The 22499-nt window shown below is 25.1% G+C and overlaps 4 protein-coding genes across 4 annotated transcripts; 3 read left to right on the top strand and 1 right to left on the bottom strand.

The window, feature by feature from the left end:
- Nucleotides 1–189: 189 nt before the first annotated feature.
- On the top strand, nucleotides 190–1269 carry LRR14.1 (leucine-rich repeat protein, putative; the record flags this gene model as incomplete). The annotated part of the gene is made up of 3 exons (XM_029006705.1): nucleotides 190–270; nucleotides 421–965; nucleotides 1146–1269. 3 exons carry the CDS (start codon nucleotides 190–192, stop codon nucleotides 1267–1269), a joined length of 750 nt encoding a protein of 249 aa, XP_028863167.1.
- Nucleotides 1270–7878: 6609 nt separating this feature from the next.
- PmUG01_12048500 (zinc finger protein, putative) lies at nucleotides 7879–10227 on the top strand (the record flags this gene model as incomplete). The annotated part of the gene is made up of 1 exon (XM_029006704.1): nucleotides 7879–10227. One exon carries the CDS (start codon nucleotides 7879–7881, stop codon nucleotides 10225–10227), a length of 2349 nt encoding a protein of 782 aa, XP_028863166.1.
- A 1289-nt stretch (nucleotides 10228–11516) lies between these two features.
- DER1-1 (derlin-1, putative) lies at nucleotides 11517–13392 on the bottom strand (the record flags this gene model as incomplete). The annotated part of the gene is made up of 6 exons (XM_029006703.1): nucleotides 11517–11544; nucleotides 11694–11846; nucleotides 12034–12173; nucleotides 12425–12518; nucleotides 12914–12987; nucleotides 13240–13392. The coding sequence occupies 6 exons, from the start codon at nucleotides 13390–13392 to the stop codon at nucleotides 11517–11519; spliced, it is 642 nt and encodes a 213-aa protein (XP_028863165.1).
- A 2770-nt stretch (nucleotides 13393–16162) lies between these two features.
- On the top strand, nucleotides 16163–22141 carry PmUG01_12048300 (aminophospholipid transporter, putative; the record flags this gene model as incomplete). Its single annotated transcript, XM_029006702.1, has 2 exons — nucleotides 16163–17266; nucleotides 17552–22141. 2 exons carry the CDS (start codon nucleotides 16163–16165, stop codon nucleotides 22139–22141), a joined length of 5694 nt encoding a protein of 1897 aa, XP_028863164.1.
- Between the last annotated feature and the right edge of the window lie 358 nt (nucleotides 22142–22499).

Here is a 22499-nt window from a genome sequence, read left to right as displayed (position 1 = left end):
CTATTATAATAATATTAACGCTTTTACACATTTATACACATATATATTTGTGTATTTTTTATGTATATATATATATATATATATACATATATGTATGTATACATATGTGTGTCTATATATATTCATATAAACACATAGAGAAAAATACCGAAACGTTCTTTATTGTAAGAGCATAAGCACTGTACAGGTATGGATAACTTCAATTCTTTAGATTTAAGTTACAAGGAATATGGGAATATGCAAACATTTTACGAAGCTAATGATTCTTTGGTAACTTAAAAATAGCTAAAATATTTTTAACTTCCCTGATTAATAATAAAAACATAGTAATGAAAAAAATTATAATTTTATGGTATATGCGTATTTTATGTGTATGAACCGAAAGGCATTAATATATTATAAAAATCTTTTCCTTACAAGAGTGGAGAAAGCAATGAGGAATCAGATACTTCTGATAAAAGAAAAGGCTTAAACGATAATTTAAATAATGATGAAAGCAGTAGGGTTGAAAAATATATTAAATTAGAAAATACTATAAAAATATGGGCTGGTACAAATGAAATAATTAATTTCAAAAAAAAGGATGTACTCGACTTAAATAAAACAATTTACAAATATAATAATAAAGAAATTAATGTATCTAATAATTCCAAATTTTTAAATATAAATAATAATAATTTAGATGATTTGAGCTTTTTGAATGATCTTTTAGGTCATATATATCAACAAAAAGGTATGGAGTCATCTATTAATTATTCCAATATTATATCATTAGACGTTTCTTTTAATAATTTAGTAGAAATAAATAATAACTTGCTTATGTTAAATAATCTTAAAATCTTATACCTACATTCAAATAAATTAGAAAACATTAACGAAATTAAGAAACTCCAATCCTTGCCCAAGCTAAAAAAACTGACAGTCGAAAATAACCCGATTATGGATCTATATAATAAATTTTATCGGTAATATATGCACGCTCAAATATGTATTATATACATGTATGTGGGTATATGTATAAGATACACTATTTCAATTAAATTTTCCAAACTTGCATGAACAAAGTTAAAGTCCACTCCTACGTTGAGTAAGTCTTTTTCTCTAATTGCGATAATTACATTTTTTCTTTAATGATATTTTTGCAGACCCTTTGTAATTCACTACGTACCTCAAATTAAATCTTTAGATTTTCATGATATTACTAAAGTTGAGAAGAACAAATCGGATATAGCTTTTAACACACACAAATACAGATTTAATTTGGAATGAATATTTAAAATTTTAAATATTTAATTTTTAATTAAAAATTTTTTTTTTTTTTAGCATACATCAGCTATTTCATTTATAACATCTTTAATTTCTTGGCCTTTTTTGCATTCCCTCGCACATTAAATTTTGTTTTTTAAGCTGTGTATGTTATAAGCAAAACGTGTGCGTATGTATGTTTGTATGTATGTATGTTTGTGTATGTATGTTTGTATGTATATATGTTTGTGTATGTATGTTTGTATGTATATATGTTTGTGTGTATGTATGTTTGTATGTATGTATGTTTGTGTATGTATGTTTGTATGTATGTATGTTTGTGTGTATGTATGTGTGTATGTATGCTTATAAATATATATACATATGTCAATAAACGGAACTACAGAAATATTTCCAAGGAGTTATGTTAATGTTACAGTCGTCAAATAAAATTAAAAAATACATAATGCATATTTGAGTTTTTTTTTTTTTTTTTATTTCAACAATTTTTAAAATATCTTGAGCATTTTCAATTAAATTCGTAACAGTAATATAAGCATGTTTTGTATTAGAAATGAAACGAATATTGTTTTCTTTAAATTTATGTATAGTAAAATCCGATACCTTCGATCGCAGAAGAGAACATAATTTCGAACTTTTTGTAAGTTTATAACTACATGAATATATTTACAATTATATAACTAGCCATTTGTGTTTTACCATTTTAATTATTGTTAGACGATATTTTTAACAAAAAAAATGTCAACAAAAAAGCTTTTTTAACATGAACAAGCAAGGAAAATAAATTATACAGTAAACCGTACATGTGTGTGTATATATATATATAAGCACCCCATATATATACACACGTACACATCAAGAAGTACCTACAATATACCCAATTCAAGAAAAATGAGCTTGTCTTTATACTTATTCGTACTAACAAAAAATTTTAATTTTAAAATAGTACAAGATAGAACAATAACAAAAAAAATGTATATATATTTTTTAAAAATTCAAACATACGAAATTATATATTTTTTTCAAAATATACATGTAATTACAACGTTTGCATGCAAATAATTTTTTTCTTTTTTTATATTATAGCATGGACAATTACGAAATTAAAAAAAAAAGGAATTCTTTTACCTCAACATTTTTGCATGTGCAATTAATAATTATACATAAAAATTTGTGTATGGAAAAAAAGCATTTTCTTTTATTGATCATCAATTTCATTTAAGATTTATCTTTCAGAAATAATGAACCAAATAAAAAACGAAAAGTTTAACTAAAAAGTATTCTCACTGCCAACAGTAATTTTGTAAGAACTTCTAAATAATAAAGTCTTACTTTTTTATTTTTTCACTTAACATGAGAAAAAAATGCTAGCATGCATGTGCTTTTATACAAGTACAAATAATTTTGTTGAAAAAGGAAAAAAAAAAAAAACAATGGATTATTTGGTATATAAAATACCATAACTTATTGATTATATGTTTAAACCTTAGTCTTATTTATATTTTTTTTTTTATAACACACTTTTTAAATTTTGCTTAAGTATATATTATATGTATATATATATATCTCTCTCCATATATATATATATATATATTTTTATCAATTTTTAATGTTTTTTAATTGGGAGAACGCATTTAAAAAAATTAGACCATTACAAGGAATGTATTTAATGATATTTGGCATCTGCTGAACAATATATATTTTTTTTTTTACTTTTCGGTTTATACACGTGTAATTAGAAGTACTCTTATATTGTATGATTAACCCGGTGTACCAAACATGTGAAATTATTTATGTATATATATATATATATATATATATATATATTTACATACATAATTAACATCTCATTTGGTACGCAAAATTTCCGAAGATATAGTTTTGAGTAATTAATATTTTAGGAAAATACTAATACAAATAACGCAAATATGCGTGTATTTGTGTATGTACATGTATATATTACTTTTCTTTTTTTAGACATTAAATGTGATGATCTATATTTAGATGCAAGGAGTGTACACTCTGTTGTGTCTTATATTTTTACAATTTTTCAACAAATTAATAAATACTTTATAACTTAAAAATATTTTTCATTTTAATTTTTAATAATTTTTTTTTTTTTTTCAATAACTAGTTAAATTTTAAAAATAAGAAATGAATTAAAGTTTTCACCAGAAGGTTCTTTTATTAATTTGTTTTTAATATTTGATCCTTTATCACATTTATACATTTGATCATATATATAAATATATACATATGCAGTTACAATTTATTAAAAATAAAATATATTAAACTCAATTCCTATAGCTCATAATTTTATCTTTTATAATTTTTTTGATTGTTTGATTTTTTTTTTTTTTTTTTAAATGGTAATGGGAAAATATAAAAAAACAAAAAAAATAACAAAAAATAGAGTTAAATAACCATTAAAATATATTTGCACAAAAAATTTTATAATTTTTTTTTTTACTTATATATATATATATATATATATATATAAAAACTTTTATAGAAAAGGAAAAAAAGTTATATATGCTATATTTGTGATTTATTTTATGCATATATATAAATATACATATATATATGTGTATATATATTCATACACCGTACTTGGTTGATTTAGGAAAGCTTAAAAATATGTAATAAATAATGTCATTATACGTAAAGAAAAATAATATATATATAAACACGTAATAACATTACGAATGGACTTTAAAAATTTTTAAATTTCATAGCTAATGTCGCTGTAAATTTTTTTTTGACTTTTTAATATATAAAATATTGCTATATTTATTCTTTTTACAAAAATTACGAAAATTAATAGTAAATTTTAATTTTTATGCAATAAACGAATGCCAACATAACATAAATATAACGACGTCTATTTTATTTTTATATGTACATATATGTACACATGTATACATATATGGTGTAAATTCTATACCAGTTTCATATGAGGACATTTATTTGTTTGTTTTTTTGTTCGTTTCTTTATTAGTTTCTTTATTAGTTTCTTTATTAGTTTATTTGTTTATTAATTTTGTTTTTCCTTTTTAAAGTATTTAACTGGTAGATATTTAAGTTCAATTTCGCTTCTAATCGAATTGCACCTTTATTTGTTTTTTGTTTTTCTTCTTTGCCCCTTTGTCCTATTGTTTATCTTAATCTTTAATTTTCCCAAATTTCATTTCTTTTTAAATTAATTTAAACTTTTCAATTTTAACATTTATGCACTATAATATGGTGTTATATATATATATATATATATATATATATATATATTTTTTAATTTGAATTGCACCTACGTTTTATTTCGTTTAACGTAAATGCTTGGTAGTCATTTAAGTTTACACCATTTCCCAAAAAAACTTTTTTATATTAAACTTTTGTACACTTATGGAACACCTTTTTTAAGAATTACACGTAACCCACGATTAGTTTTTATTTACTATTTTTTATTTACTATTTTTCTATTTACTATTTTTCTATTTACTATTTTTCTATTTACTATTTTTCTATTTACTAATTTTCTATTTACCATTTTTCTATTTACTTTTTTTCTATTTACTATTTTTCTATTTACTAATTTTCTATTTACCATTTTTCTATTTACCATTTTTCTATTTACTATTTTTCTATTTACTATTTTTCTATTTACTAATTTTCTATTTACCATTTTTCTATTTACTTATTTTTTATAATTTTTCTACACCGTCCTTTTTAATAAATTTTTCTTTTTTTGATTCCTACTTTATGTTTCATTAGATTATAAAAATTCTTTTTCGCTGTATAGACAATTTTAAAAACTAGTTATAAAAAAAGTGTAAAAAAAAATTTTTTTAACAGAATTTTAGATTTAGTACACACCATTTCGTATTATGTATTATATATACAACATAATAACAAGTAATTATAATAATATTTATATGGTGTTTTTAATTTTCCATAAACATTTATTTTTTAAAATAGAAGAAAACAGAAAGTTTCTTTAATATTTATTTCATTTATTTTTTGTTTTATCATATAAAATAAAAACTAATACATGTGTTATGTATAAATGTACATATTTGTAGTACCAGCAAACTACATATATATATATATACATATATATATGTAAACAAAGTTTTGAAAATTTGTTTAATTCGTGTATTGATTGGTTAAGTATAAGTAATATACAAAACTCATAAAATTATGTGATATATTTTACATTTATTTTACACCTTCATTTTACCTTTATTTAAAACAGAAGAATAATTGAGAATTTAAAAAATGAAAAAAAAAGTTTAATGCTACTTTTTGAAAACTAAGACCATAAAGATTTATTTTATTAATATTTAATTTTATATTTTTAACTATTTTTAAAAACAAGAAAAAACAAAATAAATGTAACAGAAAAGTAAATTTTATATATAGATATATATGTGTATGTATACAAGTATTGCATTAATTTATCCATAACGTATATACTAGTAAATGTTGCATTTGCATTTTAATAACTTCATTTATAAAAATTGTATATAATTATAAGTACCTCCAGTTTTTTATATTGCCCTTAATGCTAATATATATATATATATATATACATACATACATAGATTATCTAATTATTTGCAACTCCTAACAATTTGTCTTTTTAAGACTTATTATTCTTTTTCAAGCAACGTATATCCAAATATTAGAAAAAAATAAATTAAAGTAATCAATGTTTTAAAGAGTAAAAGAAAAAATATGTAAGTGGAAATTCCCTTTCATGAAAACCCATAGAAGTTTATATACAATTTTTGTTTTATTTTGTATTTTAAAATTTTTTATTAAAGTAAATAGAACATCTGTTATGTGTGTATAAATATAAACAAATACCTATATGTATATATGTTTGTACTTATATGTACAAGTATACTTTTGCTTTTCATCGAAATGTTGTGTACATGTTAGAACACGTTCTTTTTATTTTTTTAAATTTTATACAATTAAATATTTTAATACATTTTAAAAATAAAAAAGATTAAAAAAGTTATTTTATTTTATTTTTTTTTTAGTAATAATAGTAGTAGTAGTCATGTATGTTAAAACTTCATTTTAATAAATAGAAATTTGTATATTTTATAATACGTATCAGTTAATCTATATTTTGCCTTATGAAAAATAAAGAGTATGTTAACATTTTTATTAGAAACCCCCATCATACATTCACTTTTATGTTTCTATATAGTCCCTTTTTTTGTATATTTTGTTAACACAACATATAGTTTTAATTTACAATTTGTCTATTTAAAATTTGAATTTTTTTTAGCACCTTTTTTTTTTTTTTTTTATGTATTTATTTATTTAATTTTACTCAGTTGTGCTATTTTTAATTTGTTCTTTAATATTTCTACATTAATATTTCCTAAGGAAAATAGCGTAGGATTGATAAAATTTTCATTTTTCTTCTTTTTTCCTTTTTTTTTTTTTTTAATTTGTTTTGTATTTTTATGATAAATATAAACATTTGCACCTTAGCAGATTTTTCCCAGCTACATTTATGTAGAGATCTTACAAAAAGAAAAAAAAAAAAAAACAAATGCACGCATACATCCATAATAGAAAATACATACATATATAATACATACATATATAATACATACATCCATAGATACCTACGCCCATACCTGTGCATACATATTTGCACCTTGCACTACTACAGAAAAATTGATACCGTAGAAAAAGACACATCTTCCCTGACGTCTATTCAAACCGAATTTCTGATAAAATTAAAATTATCATTTGTTTACACCTTTCTATATTGTGTTTTTATTAAATAATGTATTCATACAAGTGCACGTGGGAAATATAATATATATATTTGTATGTATATATATATATATACATTTATACATACGTACATATGTATTATGCTCTTCTTTGTTATTTGGCGCATCTCTTTTTATTCTACGTAGATTTAATTTATTTTGATTAACTTTCAAATTTTAATTATTCGTGTTTATTTTAAGATTTATTTTTAAGTGAAGACTTGAAAAAATAATTTTTTTTTTTTCTTTCTTTTTTTTTTTTTTTTTTTTTTTTTTGTCACGTATTTGTTTTTATTTGCAGCATCCATTTGCTTAATATAAAGTTTATTGTTTAAATAATATTTTTTTGGTTTTACTTTTATTTTGTTCCTTTTATAGATAATAAACCATATTAACTATTCATATATTTTATTTGGATAGCTCGTCTTATTGCATACATATGTATAAATCTACATATGTATAAATCTACATGGGTATAAATCTACATGTGTATAAATATTATATAAGCTACCTATGCGAAGATCAAATTGAAGAGAAAGACAATAATATCGTAGTACTTTATTTTATTTAATTTTACATTATATATTTTTATTTTCTTCAGTTTTATTTTATTTGGATTCATTTTGCTCTATTTTATTTTTGATTTAGTTTTACTTTGTTCACTTTTATTCTGTTTTTTTCATTACGTTTATATTTTTGTTCATCTCTCCTTGTTTATACCTCTGCAACTGCTGCTATTGCTCCTTCTGGTGCTGGTGCTTCTCTCCCCCTATTCCCTAATATATATATATATATAAACATACCTTTTACCTCTCGAACAATGGTGTATGCAACTCTGTTGAGTGAAGAGGACCTCAGTCGCTTTCGAACAAAGCAATGCAAAAGACTGTTGAACGGAGGTTGTAATTTCGGACTAGATAGATGCCAATATAGCCATAACGAATTTTGGAATAGAAGATGTCCCTTCTATTTAAGTGATTCATCTTTTATTCGTTATATAACAGTAATGTGTCCAGATGTAGAAACAAAGAGTGATGGTTCAATAAACAGTTTATGCTTAAGAGGAGGTGAATGCCCTTTTGCACATTCGTCTGAAGAGATTTTATATCATCCGCTTTATTATAAAACGAAGAGATGTGAAGATTATAAGAAAGGATCATGTAATACTTACTACTGTCCATTTATTCACGGTCTAGCTGAAACGAGAGTCCCAGGATCATATAAGTTACCTTTTACTAATGGCATTAACATACCGAATATACCGAATATAATTATCGTTGATAAAATAGATATAAGCAATAAGAGTAGTTGTGTGTCCATGAATGACAATAATAAGTATGTGAAGAATGGTTCATCAATAATTAAGAAGAGAAGTGATTTACTTATAGATGATATGACGGAAAATGAAACTAACTATAATAAATTAAATTGTATTGCATTGAGTGCTTACTCTTCTAAAGATTCTATATCAAACAAAAATGATTCATGTAAAATGAGTGTTTGTAAAGATTCTTTATCTTTTAACGAGAATTTACTAAATTATTCTGAGGAGGATATAAAATTAAATCTATTTAATCACAGCCCTCTTGACAGAAGCTTACACAGGTATACAGGAAAAAATGAATTAATGTATTCTATTAATTCATTTGCAAACTATGATAGCAGTAGTATTGGTAACAACACAACAACAATAAGTAATATAAATAGTGTAAGTATGAACAACATCGGAGGTAGTATCTACAGTGGAATGGGGAATGGGTTTGGAAGTGAAATAGAAGTAAATGCAATCAATACTACTGTTCTGAACAGTATCAAAGGGAATGTGAACACACTTAATAATACTCGTCGTTCTCCTAGTATGATGAATTGTGCAAATTACAATGAGCTAATTTGTAGGGAAATAAATGGAATTGGTAATAATAATACATCATCAAAGGGTAGCAATGACTTATCGTCCAAATCAAATTTGTGTGCTAATTTTACGGATAAGATATATACCAACGAAAATTTTAACAAAAGCTTTAACATTCTAAAAGATAAACAGAATTATTCAAGTTGTAGTACAGCTGAGCATGAAATTAGCTTTAACGAACAAGAGGTTACAAGTGATGATGTAATTGACGATGAGGAAGACGACCTAGAAACTGATGAAAATTTAAATACTCGAATTTCAAATAAAAATAAAGATGTAGACATAATAAATAATAATGGTAGTAATCAATTCAGTTGTAGTAGTAACAGTTTGGATGAAGATAAGCATAGTAATGAAGTTAATCTGTTAGAAGTTATTAAATGTCTGAAAAGTTTATATGGTAAAATTATTAAGGGAAATTTAGTCTTTTCTCCTGAACAGTGGGATAATATTGCCCAAATTACTTACGAAATTATAGGTGTAGTTGAGTTCAATAGGGTTTTAAAATTAAAGAGAACTACAGACAGAACGAAAAATTATATCTATAATAGGAATAAAGAATTTACTTTCGACAAGTTGAAAAAGATGGATATAAATACCAGGAGGATGACGGGGAGTAATAGTCAAGGCACGAAGGGACAAGATGGACATGAAGAAGGGTCAGCAGTTGTTGATGCAAACCTATGTGCAGATTTAGTCACAAAAATGGGTGCACAAATAATAGGGGAAAATGTCGATGCAGGTACAAAAGAGGATATAGATGTTGATATAGATGCTGGAATGGATTCGGATAATGATGCGGACGTAGATATGGAAGTAGAACGATGGAACCTTGCAAATCAGGAAGAAGTACTGAAAACTCCTAAGGGACACATGTACGAAATTATGGAATTTGGCACGGAAAAGGATAAAAAAATGATAAGTGTTCAATCGGATAATAAAAGAGAAGAAACGAATGCTATAAATGGTACAACGGATATTACAGAAGAAGGTTATTTAATAAATTTATATAATGAGAAATTAAAAGAAAATTATTTAGGGGAAAAAAGTGAATTAGATTTACTAGCCATGAAATCGAAATTCCGTACGACTCAGTTAAACTTGAATAACGAAAAGACGAACACAAAAGATTCTCATTTTTTGGAATATTACAACTTAAATAAAAACAGTTTAAGCTTTACAAAAACGAAGGATAATTGTGAAAAAGCTTCTTCACATCAGCCTTTCATGTCTTTTTTTTCATTTCTATCTGAGTAAAAAAAATAATCCTGGGGAAGCCAATCATCATATATTCATGAGTTCAAGAGGAATATTTAAAAATTGGAAAAAAAAAATAAAATAAAAAATTAACTGGAAAAAGATATAAAAAAGGGAAAAGTAAAAGAAATATAGAGTAAATTCGTGCATTAAAGTGGGAAATTTTTTTTTTTTTTTTTTATTTTTATTTTGTATATACCCTTGTAGGGTTGTAAAATATACTTACTTATAAATATGCATATAATGAGTTATTAATTTATGTATAAATTTGTACATTGTGAATCTTGCATTCGCAAAAATTTTAACTTGAAAAAACAAAAAAAAAAAAAATTGTAACATGATATAATATACCATAGTATAATGTAACATAAGTTAACAGTACGTGACATAATACAACACTAAATAACATGATATAACTCAACTTCTATCAATTTTAAGGAGTACACAATAAATTGGAAGCATACGTAAATTTCCTATTATTTAAGTCAAATCCTATATGTAAATCTTACTTTAAAAGAATTAAGGCATAAAATTATAAAGACAAAACTGCAGAGGTGTAATTAAGAAAAGGTCGATGTGGCGAGAACGCGCACATGCCTGTTTATATACACATAAATTTATATATATATATATATATATATATATGTGTGTATGTGTATTCACGCATATACATATATATAACTAATATTTTATGTTCCTTAGCTTTTTTTTTTTTTGTACCATTTTTTGGATATATAATTTTTAATGGTCACGTTTGCAAATTTTCAAATATTTTTTTCGTTTATCAAATTTTGTAAAATTTTTGTTCTTTTAATAACTGACCTATTAAATAATATGTTTAATTTAATTTGGTAAAAGGGAAAAAAAAATTTTTAAATATGTAAACCAAAAAAAAAAAAGGGGCAAATACTCAAACAGATGTTTATGAACGCAGCATTATTTTGTTGTTGCGTGGGTATATATACAAATATATATGTACATATTTTTGTGTTGCACGTATATAAAATTAAAATTATTAAAATATCGCAATGAATTTTTATTCTCTTTTACTACTGCAGATATAACACATGTGTGTGTATTTAAAAAAGCTTACATAAAAAAACAATCACTTTAATTATATAAGCATCATTATTTAATATAGTAATAATGGGAGAGATAGAAAAAAAAAAAAAAAAAAAAAAAAGGGAAAAAGACTACAAACACGTTACTATATTTTTAATTTTTTAAAACAAATACCTAATTAAATGAACTATGTAAAATGATAGTTAACTAAAACTATTAATCGTTTCCTAATTTTCCTGTTTCAACAACCATTTCCTAAAAAAAAAAAAAAAAAAAGAACAGGAAAACACATACATGTATACATAAATATATATGTATATACGAGAAATATGATGGCAAAGTGCCCCTTATGGTGGTAATACAATTTTCAAATTGAGCTTTTTTTTTTTTTTTTTTTAACTAACAAAACTTGTGGTGTTTTAAATATTTGCGTATTCTTTGCTATTGGCATCAGGGGAAAAACATTCGTAAAAAAAAAATACACATGCCCAACTAGTATACCGAAAAAATTATCATTAGAATTATAATCAACAATTAATGACAATAATGTTAATACCCTAAGAAGGAATATAAAACAAAAAAAAAAAAAAAAAAGGTATAGAACATAAGCAAAATAAAAATAACAACATTAAGTATACAAGAACAAACAGATATATACATGTGAATATATGGAACACATATTATATTATCATTTTGATGTAAAATAAGTATATATATAAATTTCAAATATACAAAAAGAAATACCATGGTAAGTAGGAAGCTCTAATAGTAAAAAAAAAAATAGTTAATCTTGTTGAGGAGTTGTTCTTGCTCCAAACATATGTGATTACATTTATTATGCAACTACTGTAGAAATATACACCTCCGAATACATACGATACAGCCTACGGGAAAAGATATGTGTAAAAAAAAAAAAAAAAAAAAAAAAAAGGAAAGAAAAGAAAAGAAAAGAAGATTATATTAAAAAAATATGGATGTAATGGATAAATAGTACTGTTTTTAGAATATTTTAGGTTTGTTAAAACGTTTCTCAAAATATTTCGTCATTTTTCATTATGTGTTTATCTATATTGGAATATATCGCATTTCACAGTTTCGTATTCTTCATCATTCAATATTTTTCAAAATAAATTACCAATAACATTAAACAGGAAACAATAATCATCCATAAAAAGTCTGCAGAGTTGTTCCTGAACGTTACATCCTCTAAAGAACTGCAGTAGTAAATTCTATAAAATGAATAAAAATATATCACACATTAAGTATAATATATCATATATCATTTTCCGTTAAGTCATAAGGGGGAAGTTGGGGTAATCTCTAGTTCGTGCGCCATATGTATCATTTTCAAAGACGCTTTTTCGCATCTCTTACAGTTTAAGCACATACATATGCGTACGCACAAATACAGTAATGGGCATACAGGCACAAAAATATATACAAGCATATATATACATACGCATATACATACACGAATACATATTTACGTACACACCTACATACACACATACATACCCCCATGCACACATAGATGTATACGTATACATAGTGAAAAATATATGGGAGAGAAAAATAAAGATAAATTTTCCTTTTCGATTATATTTTGAAAAATTTGTATAATTACAGAACATAGGCATCCCAAAAAAAGTGTAACCCAAAAGATCCGAAATACAAAAAACAGGTAATGAGTCTCCAGTACTACAAAGAAAACGAGCAAAAAAAGGTCTACATACTTTTGCATATAAATGATAATACATAAAAATTAAAATTTACGTAATACTTTACATTATATTCATCGGACGCTATACATGTCGAAAAGGATTATACGCATATATATATATATATATATATAAATAAATATATATATATATATATACATATACATGAAAAGTATATCTATTATCTATGTTACAATGTAAAATATATAATATACATCATAAATAAAGGTACCTGATGCTCTGACAATACCAAGTTCCAATTCAAATACAAATTCAAAGGAGATATAATATCAAGCGAGCATAAGACCATTAAAATTGATGAAAGAATAAGATATAAGCGAGTAATTAAGGGAATAGTGTTTAATAGCTCACCTAGTTGAACCATTTTTATTTTCTTTTTCGCTCTATTTTTCTATTTCCTTTTCTATTTCACCTTTTTTTTTTTTGCCCTTCACTTTTTTTCTTCCCTTTTGCTTTTTTCCCCTATTTTCTTCTTTTTTTCTTTATAAAAAAATTAAAGTTTTTTCGAAATTTGTGCTCGTCATGTATTTCATATATTATCTTAAAATTACATTTTTTCTTTCACTCGCATATATACATATGCATTATAAACATATACATCAAGTACAAATACATCATATATAAATTACATACATACTCATATACGTACACATATACATACGAATATCTGTATATACATACGTATTGTATATGTATTATGTATGTTTTATATTCACATATATTAATAAGCTACTCGCTTTCTCATTTAACTTGATTTTAAAAAATTTTCAAAAAAGAAAATAAATGAGTAAGGAAATAGTAAAATTTTTTTAAAAATAAATAGAGTTAAAATACGAAGCGGAAATGAATATTCGAATTATAACACAATAGCACAAATTTATCATTAAAAATAAAACGTTTGATAATATTTTTTTCTCATTTTTTACTGCTTCCATTTTATTTTTAACTTAATATTTTTCGTTTATTATTTTATTATTTTGCATTTTATTTTTTGCTTATTATTTCTTTGTATATCAATTTATTTTTTTTTTGTCCTTTTGTTTTTTTGTATATTCATTTGTTCTTTTGTATACCCATTTGTTTTTTCGTATACCCACTTAATTTTTTATTTGCTTTTTTTTTTTTTTTTTTTTTTTTTGTTTGTATGACTGATTTTTTATTTCTTCAGTGGATTATTTTATAACTGCACAGAATTTCAAAGGGAAAATTGTATAAAATATTAAAGTACATGCCCATAATATATATACATATATATTCATATGCGTGTATATACGTACATGTATGAGTCGCCATTCCTTTATATGTCCTCCCCCCTTTTATGCATATAATGTATAAATATATAAATATATATATATATATATATAAATATATATTACCTTTTGTTGAAAATGTGAAATTAACTTCATCTGTGCGCATGTTAAGTGTATATCTTGACAGGTACATATTCATATATATTTATATATATGTACATATATAATACATGTATGTGCACATAAAATATGAACATATGTGCATGTGTATATATGGACACATATCAGGTTTAAATTTTCAGAAGTTCTTGCATGAACAGTTATGGCTGTCTGCAATTGCGTTCCCTTAATATTCTCAATAACGAAAGAGAAAAGGAAATGTGAAAAGAGAACATGTAAAAAAAATTATACATTACCAGTGGTAAAGTATGTTGTAGTGTTATGTATTTTAAACATATTTTTTACCAGTTTAAGGTACTTAAAAACAAGTACAATTTTAAGCTCCCAAAAGGGCATAAACATGTAAAAAAAAAAAAAAAAATTACAAATACAAATACAATGCCAATCGCAATATCAGTAATGGTAATAACAACGAGTAAAATACGAAATTAAATTCAATAATTAGAAAAAAGTTAAGTGGGTGTAATTTAGTATAGAAATCGTTCATATGCAAATTTGTGTTTACATGAAAAAGGAAAAGAACGAATAGCACATACTTCCCCAACTCTATTTTACTATTATTTATTCTTTGTCTTGATAATTTTCATTTTTGTTAATTTTACCCCCAAGCACGAGTTGCCGGAAGGAGTGTAGTGTTATATAGGGACTACTAACTTTTAAGAATAATTTATTCTAGATTCACTGTTAAGAACCTTAGATGACATTTATTCGTTTCGTGAGCATATGCATATACATATATCTATATCTATCTATATACATATATCTATATCTATCTATCTATATATATATATATATATATACACTTTTATGTAATGAAGTAGTGGAACAAATGCCCATATATATTTGACGACTTTTATTTTTTCTATTTAACTATCCTTATTTTTCAGTAATGAATTGAGATCACATGAAAAGCAATACGTAGGACCTGTAAAAAAAAAAAAATAAAATAAAAAATGGGATAGGAAAATGCAAAAATATAAGTAAAAAATGGTAAAGAAAAAAGCAAAAAAAGTAAATAAATAATGGGGAGAAAATAATACATGGTCTTAAGGAGAAAGAGGCAAAGTAATAATAATTATATGCCAAAGTGTGTACCTCATATCGCATTAGTATTGCCTTAATTAAAACGGATATTTTTAGTTCCAATTTTGCGTAATTTGAGAGTATCACGCCTTCAGATGTAATTATTAAACATGTTATGTATAAGAAATCCTTGTAATTAGTTATACCCAACGACTTTATTTATTGCTTCCTGTTTAATGTTTAATGACGAATGTTAATTTTTTATTTACTACTTACCCTTTCGTACTTTTTTTTTGTCTTTTTTTTTTTTTTTTTTAATTTATTTGTCTGTCTAAGTTCGCATTTAACTCATTCATTTTCGGAAATTATGAACCCTATCTATCACAATGACATGCTTTCTTTTTTTTTTTTTACCCGTTTCATTTATTTTACGCTCTTTCCTTTTCTCTCGCATTCTTTCCTTTTTTATTATTTATTTTCATTTGTCCCCTTTTGAATGTACTTAACTCCTTTTATTTATTATCATAGCCATTTTTACCCTATTTTTATCCTATTTTTTCTTTTTTTTCTTTTAAATGATAACATCCACCTTCTTCTTTGGTGAACTATTTTTACGGAGCTCCTCCCAGGAAGAGCTAATAAATTTCTAAACATGAGAATTTTTGTACCATTTTAAAAGAAATGAATCCAAATACTAAAGACATAGCAGTGCAAATACAAAAAGAGAGAAAAAAGAATGAATATAAAATTGCAAAAGAGCTGAAGAATATTATATATACGATTAAAAAAAAAGCTAGTAATTTCAAAATATATGTTAAATCGGATAGAAGAAATTGTTTATATTATGATGATGACAAACTGTCAGGTAAAAATAAAAAGAATATTTATATAGCTGCACTGTTCTCTCCTATTTTGTCCTTTTTATGTAAGAAAATGGAATGGGTTATCAGTATCCTATTCAAATTTGTTTGTTTTTTCTATATTTCGAAAAACAAAAGGTCTAAAGGGGAACAAAAACGTGTGTCGAAAGAATTAGGAAAAAATAAAGCTATTTTAAAAAAAAACAATTTTGATCGTTGTATCTTTTTGAATAAACCTACAGACAATTTATCAAATAAACATATAATTGAAATTTGCAAAAATTATTTAGCGAATACTGTACATTGTATTCATAATATAGAAGATTATAATACTACAACGAATTATAAGGAGTGCAATGAAATAAAAAAAACAAAAGAAACATTTGTTAAAAAAATAAACAATTTGAAAGCATTTAACCCTACAAATAATCTATACATAAGTGATGAATCTTTGATAAAAAAGATTATGATTACTGAAAAAGATGAAGAGCCTTATTTACATAACAAAAAAGAGAAAATTGCAGAGAAAAATAATATACATCAAATAAATATATATGACCAACAGTTTGTCAAAGCGTATTATACAAAAAATTACTCAAGTTTTAAAAACAATAATAACATTAGCACTCATAGTACTATTCGTAGTGGTCCTATTAACAATAATAATGATCACATTTGCGCTCAGTATAAAAGTAGACACCATTTCATATTTCAAGTCCTTCTCAACAGATTTAAAAACTTATACTTTCTCATTCTATCCATATCCTTCCTATTACAACAAATACACATTTTTAGATCGAACAATTATTTATTTGTCGCCGCAAGTTTCTATACCTTGTTTATTTTGTCCGCTTTCAAGGAAATTCATAATATAGCTAAAAAACTGATAAGTCAAAAAGGCTTAAATGGAAAGAAGTACAAAAGGGTAACTCATGTCGGTCTGGTGGACGTTTCAAGCTCAAGGATAAAGGTATTTCTTGTGTTAGCCGTATTTTGCGGAGGCTGCATAGGTGTATATGTGTGATTCATGTGTACTTATGTGTACTTATGTGTGGTTCATGTGTGGTTCATGTGTACTTATGTGTACTTATGTGTGGTTCATGTGTGGTTCATGTGTACTTATGTGCACGCTTATTGCCGCAATACTGATGGTGTTCCTCTAAATTGCTTCGCTTACGGAACTTTTCTTTTCTTCCCTTTCCTCAAAAAGGTAGGAGACATTTTGTACCTAGAAGAAGGAGAAGAAACACCTGCAGATATGATTTTGCTAAAAAGTGGTAAGGACGAAAAGAAGGTGTTTGTGTCTTCCAGAAGCTTAGATGGAAATACAGATTTAAAAATAAAAAAATGTTTAAAGTTAACAAGCCATTTACCGAATATATATGATATCTTTAGACTCAAAATAAAAGTAATGATTGAAAGACCTCATAAATATTTTAACAAAATGAATGGCTTATTGATTTTTCTAAACTACAGCGAATTTGTTCATAACATATATAACGACTTAATATCATTGCAAAAGACGTTTTACAAAAATATGAGTAGCGAAAATGATTATTACAATGAAATTTTTAATTATTTGATTGAAGATACATATATTGAAAGAGCATATGCTTGTTTGGACTTTTTGATAAGGAACTCACTCAAATTTTTTGAAAGAAAGGAGCAGTTGAACAATTGCAGTATATCTCGATGCGATACCTTATGTTCTGATATCATGAAAAATTCGTCTGAAGAGGAAGAGGAAGAGAAACATGGTAAATATCACTCAAGCTGTATGAGGAATAGTACTAGTAACATGTGTTGTGAAGAAGGGGCAGAAATAAATTGTCGAAGGAACAATGTTAATGAAACTTGTGATGATAAGGTTAAACCTAAATTAAATAATAGCAGTTTTGATAATAATTTTTATGTGGACTGTATTAAGAGGCTTTATTCCTACAGCATATGTAATAAGAGGAAAGAAGATCATTCAATAAAATATGAAGAAAAAATAGGAATAGAAAATATGTTATGGTGTAGCAGTACAATTATAAGGGGAAATATATATGGCTTAGTTACCTACACAGGATGTGATAAAAAAACAAGTATCACAATTAGTAATAAAAATACTATTCCATTAATTGAAAATAATGTGAAATGTAAATTTAACATGTTTTTAATAATTATATTTTCTCTTAGTATGATCTTATGTTTATTGGAAGAGCACATATTTGAAAAGAATACCTTTGTTATATTTCTTAACTATTTCTTCTTATTATTTTCATATATTCCTTATGTTAATAATGTTTATACATTTATAATGAGCAGACGTTTGTATAATAATATATTAACCACAAATTACAAAATGGAAAAGGCAGAAATTTTGAACTACGACATCATTGATGAATTTTGTAACACCTCTTTTCTCTTATGTGCCAAAACAGGGACCTTAACTAAAGACAATTTAAAGCTAAAGAGACTTCATTTTTTATTCGACGAATTTGTATTAGATGGAAGTAGTAATTATGATATATTGTTTTTTAAGGCTTTTTTAGAGTTAGTAGATTTCAGCCTATTTATGACCCCATCTATTAGTGATAGCACCAAGAACGAGCTAATTTTGAGAAATGCGAACAAAAAATTTTACATTGAGAATATGAAGAAAAATTGCAATAGCAATAGCATTAGCAAAGGAAAAAATAACAATAATACTAAATGGCAAAAGAAACATGAGCAAAACAAAAGAGTGCTTCAAAAAATATTAAGTTACACTAGAGAAGAAATAAATAAAATTTTTTTAACATTCTTATGCATACTCTTTTGTAACAGTACAACAATAACAAATAGGAAAAAGAAGAAAGTGTCTTGTAAGCCTCAGAACAGGCGTAGCTCCTTTTTTTACTCTAAAATAATTGAAGAAAATTTGCTAATAAATTTTTTGAAATATAACGGTATGCATGTTCTACATACAGATGCATCTAACGTGGTTATAGGGATTTACAATTCTATGGATAAGCAAAATAAAATTAAAAACACAAAAAAAAAAAAGGTATATGCTGATTTTAATAAGTATGACTATAAGACAATAAAAAAATTGCATAATAATAAAAATAGTCAGAGGGGAAGGAAAAAATACATGTATTTCAAAAACTCGTTGCAAAAGGAGAACATTTTCAAGTTTTCAAACGTAGCAGACAAAGTTGGCATGGGGGTATTTAAGTGTAGGGATTTCGGGGTAAGGGAATATATGGATCTTGACTCTGGCAATGATTCATGTACTTCGAGGAAAGAAAGAAGTACAAGTAGTAGCAGCGGTAGAAGTAGTAAGACTGAAAGATACCCCAGAAATAATGATCAGTATTGTACACATTACAAAGGGGACGAAGGAAGCAGAAATAATAATATAAAAATGTATAATTTTGAAATATTAGATCACGTACAATTCGATTATCACAACCAAATGGTGTGCTCCCTTATATCTTATAACGGTAAAATTTTTAATTTGATAAAAAGTCCTTATGAAAAAATTATTGTTTCTTTGACAAAGATAGAAGATAAAAAAAAATTAGCAAAAATATGCAAACCTTATTTTATGCATGGGCATCGTATATTAGTCTTTGCTTATAAAGAAATTACACAAGACGAATATGATATATATGTAAAAAAGAATAGTAACCAAATTAGTAAAAAAGAATATTTTAAAAATATATTTAACAAGAATATGAAAATATTATCCATTATAACTTTTAAGGAAGAGATTCAAGAAAATGCAAAAAAATGTATAGATATATTTAAAAAGGCAAATATTAAAACGTGGGTTTTGTCTGGTGATAGTAAGGAAAATATTATATCCGTCACGACTACACTGAACTTAGTTAATGCAAATAATTTTTTTTGCTATTTAAATAAAAAAAAGTTAATATATATGTTAAGTGATAATGAAGAATTGTATAGAACACTTTCTAATAATCGCGTATGCAGCAATATAAGTTGCTATGACTCACAATTAAGCTCTTCACTTGATAGAGGACTAATAATAAGAAGAAAAACGTCTGATATGGGAAGAATAAATGTGGGATCTAACTATTGTAATAGTACTTATAGGATGATAAAGCCAGATAAAAAAACGAAAAAAATTGCATTGGTTCAATCTAATTCATATCTAAAAACGGTTACTTCCCCCTCCGTATACGCTACCAATAAGTGCAGTACCAATTCCGCATGTATGATATCTTGCATTACAATTAATGGAACTAACTTCTTTTTAAATAATATTGGTCATGGTAGCACCATTAGCCGTAACAGCAGTGGCAGCAGCAGTACTGCAGAGAAAATGAAAACGCCCTTTATAACTGAAAACATGGAATGTACAAAGGAGGAAATAAGAAGCATTTTTGAAAAAGGTGCTACGGTTGACAATATGACGAAACGGAAAATATTTAACAGTAGCTCAAAAAAATGCATTCACGAGGAGCAGGTGGAAAAATTGCGCGATGTATTAAAGATGATGCTATGCAAATTTAATCATGCATTCACACGGGGAGGAATAAAATGGGCCGAAAAAGGGGATGAAAAAATGGCCGTAAAATGGGCCACAAAACAAGCAGCAAAAACGGCTGAGAAAAGGGGGAAAAAACGTAGTCTACAAACGGAGCCGAATGAGAGATATGCTGCTGACACAGAGAACGTCGTGTATATAGTTAAGGGCGATATATTGGATTATTATTTAAAATATGAAGAAAAGGAATTTATAAAAGCCTTACAAAATTCAAGGTGTGTTTTATTTTACCGATGCAATGCTATTCAAAAGGGTATGGTTGCAAGGTGTTTAAAAAATAATACAACATTTGGTATATGCTCAATCGGTAACAATGTGAAGGACTTTAATATGTTTAATGAATCTGATATATCCATAATAATTAATAATTCAAATAATAATATATGTAATTTATATGCTCATATAAAGATATCATGTTTCGAAGACTTAGCAACGATATTTTTTTTGTATGGTAATAAAATTTATATAAATTTTAATTCCTTTCTTAAGACTATTTATTATAGAGGATCATCCTTAATGTTTTTACAGTTTTATTTCTCTTACTTTTTTAAATCTCGATTATCCATTTTTTCGAATATTTTGTTATTATGGTATTTTCTTTTATTTTCTACTATTTCGGTTATAACAATTGAACTATTACAAAATAATGATATAAATTACCCTACTCACAGCAGTCATATAAATGTGTTAAGAAAGAATGCAATGATTTATAAACATTTAAAGCAATATTTTTTTTCTTTAAAAGGATTTTTTAAAGTACTATGTGTATCTTTATATCAAGCCTCCTTACTATTTCTTTTAAGTTACTATTTCATTTTAGACTTAAATTATGAAATATATGCATTAACAACATTATTTCTTACGCATTTGTTACAGTCTTTGTTTTTATTAAACAATAGTGGCTCTAATTTTATTATACTTGTAGTATTATATGTGCTATTTGTGGTTTGTTATTTTATAATTTTAGTTATCTTAAATGAATTTCATTTTATCTACTTCTACATAAATTCTACTTTCTTTATAAATGTTATAATTACTACCATTATTCTTAACCTCCCATCTATTGCTTTTTATTTGTATAAAAAATGTACGAGCGAAGCATCCCTACTAAAGCATATAAATTCTTTTCAAAGTTTATCATCTAAAAACCATCATATTTTTAACATTGATTCTTGTAATTTCTCCCTTGAAAATTTTCAATACAATATGAAGAATGAAAATATTTTTTCAAGATGTTTTCGTGTTTTTTCAAAAAAATGAGTTTGCAGATGCCCCTAAGGGGTAGGGTGTTAACCCCTGTTTTTACAGATTACATCTATGCGCACAAGTATACACAAATTTACGTATTTACAAGTGTTTGCGCATGTTTATGCATATGTGTATATCTACGTATGTATATATACGTATATTTGTATGTATGTATATGTAAATTTATGCTCACATGTACTTACACTATATACGACATTGTGTGTTGCTTCTTTTCCTTTTATTCGTTCATATATATAGCATGTATTATGTGCGTTATGAACGTATTTAAAATATTCAAATTTTTAAACACAAATTTTATTTCATTTTAACTTAATTAATTTTAACTTCATTTTAACTTATTTTATTTTTA

This window comes from Plasmodium malariae (genome assembly GCF_900090045.1).
Source record: "Plasmodium malariae genome assembly, chromosome: 12".
NCBI lineage: Eukaryota > Apicomplexa > Aconoidasida > Haemosporida > Plasmodiidae > Plasmodium > Plasmodium malariae.
This window is presented reverse-complemented; position numbering and strand designations above follow the sequence as displayed.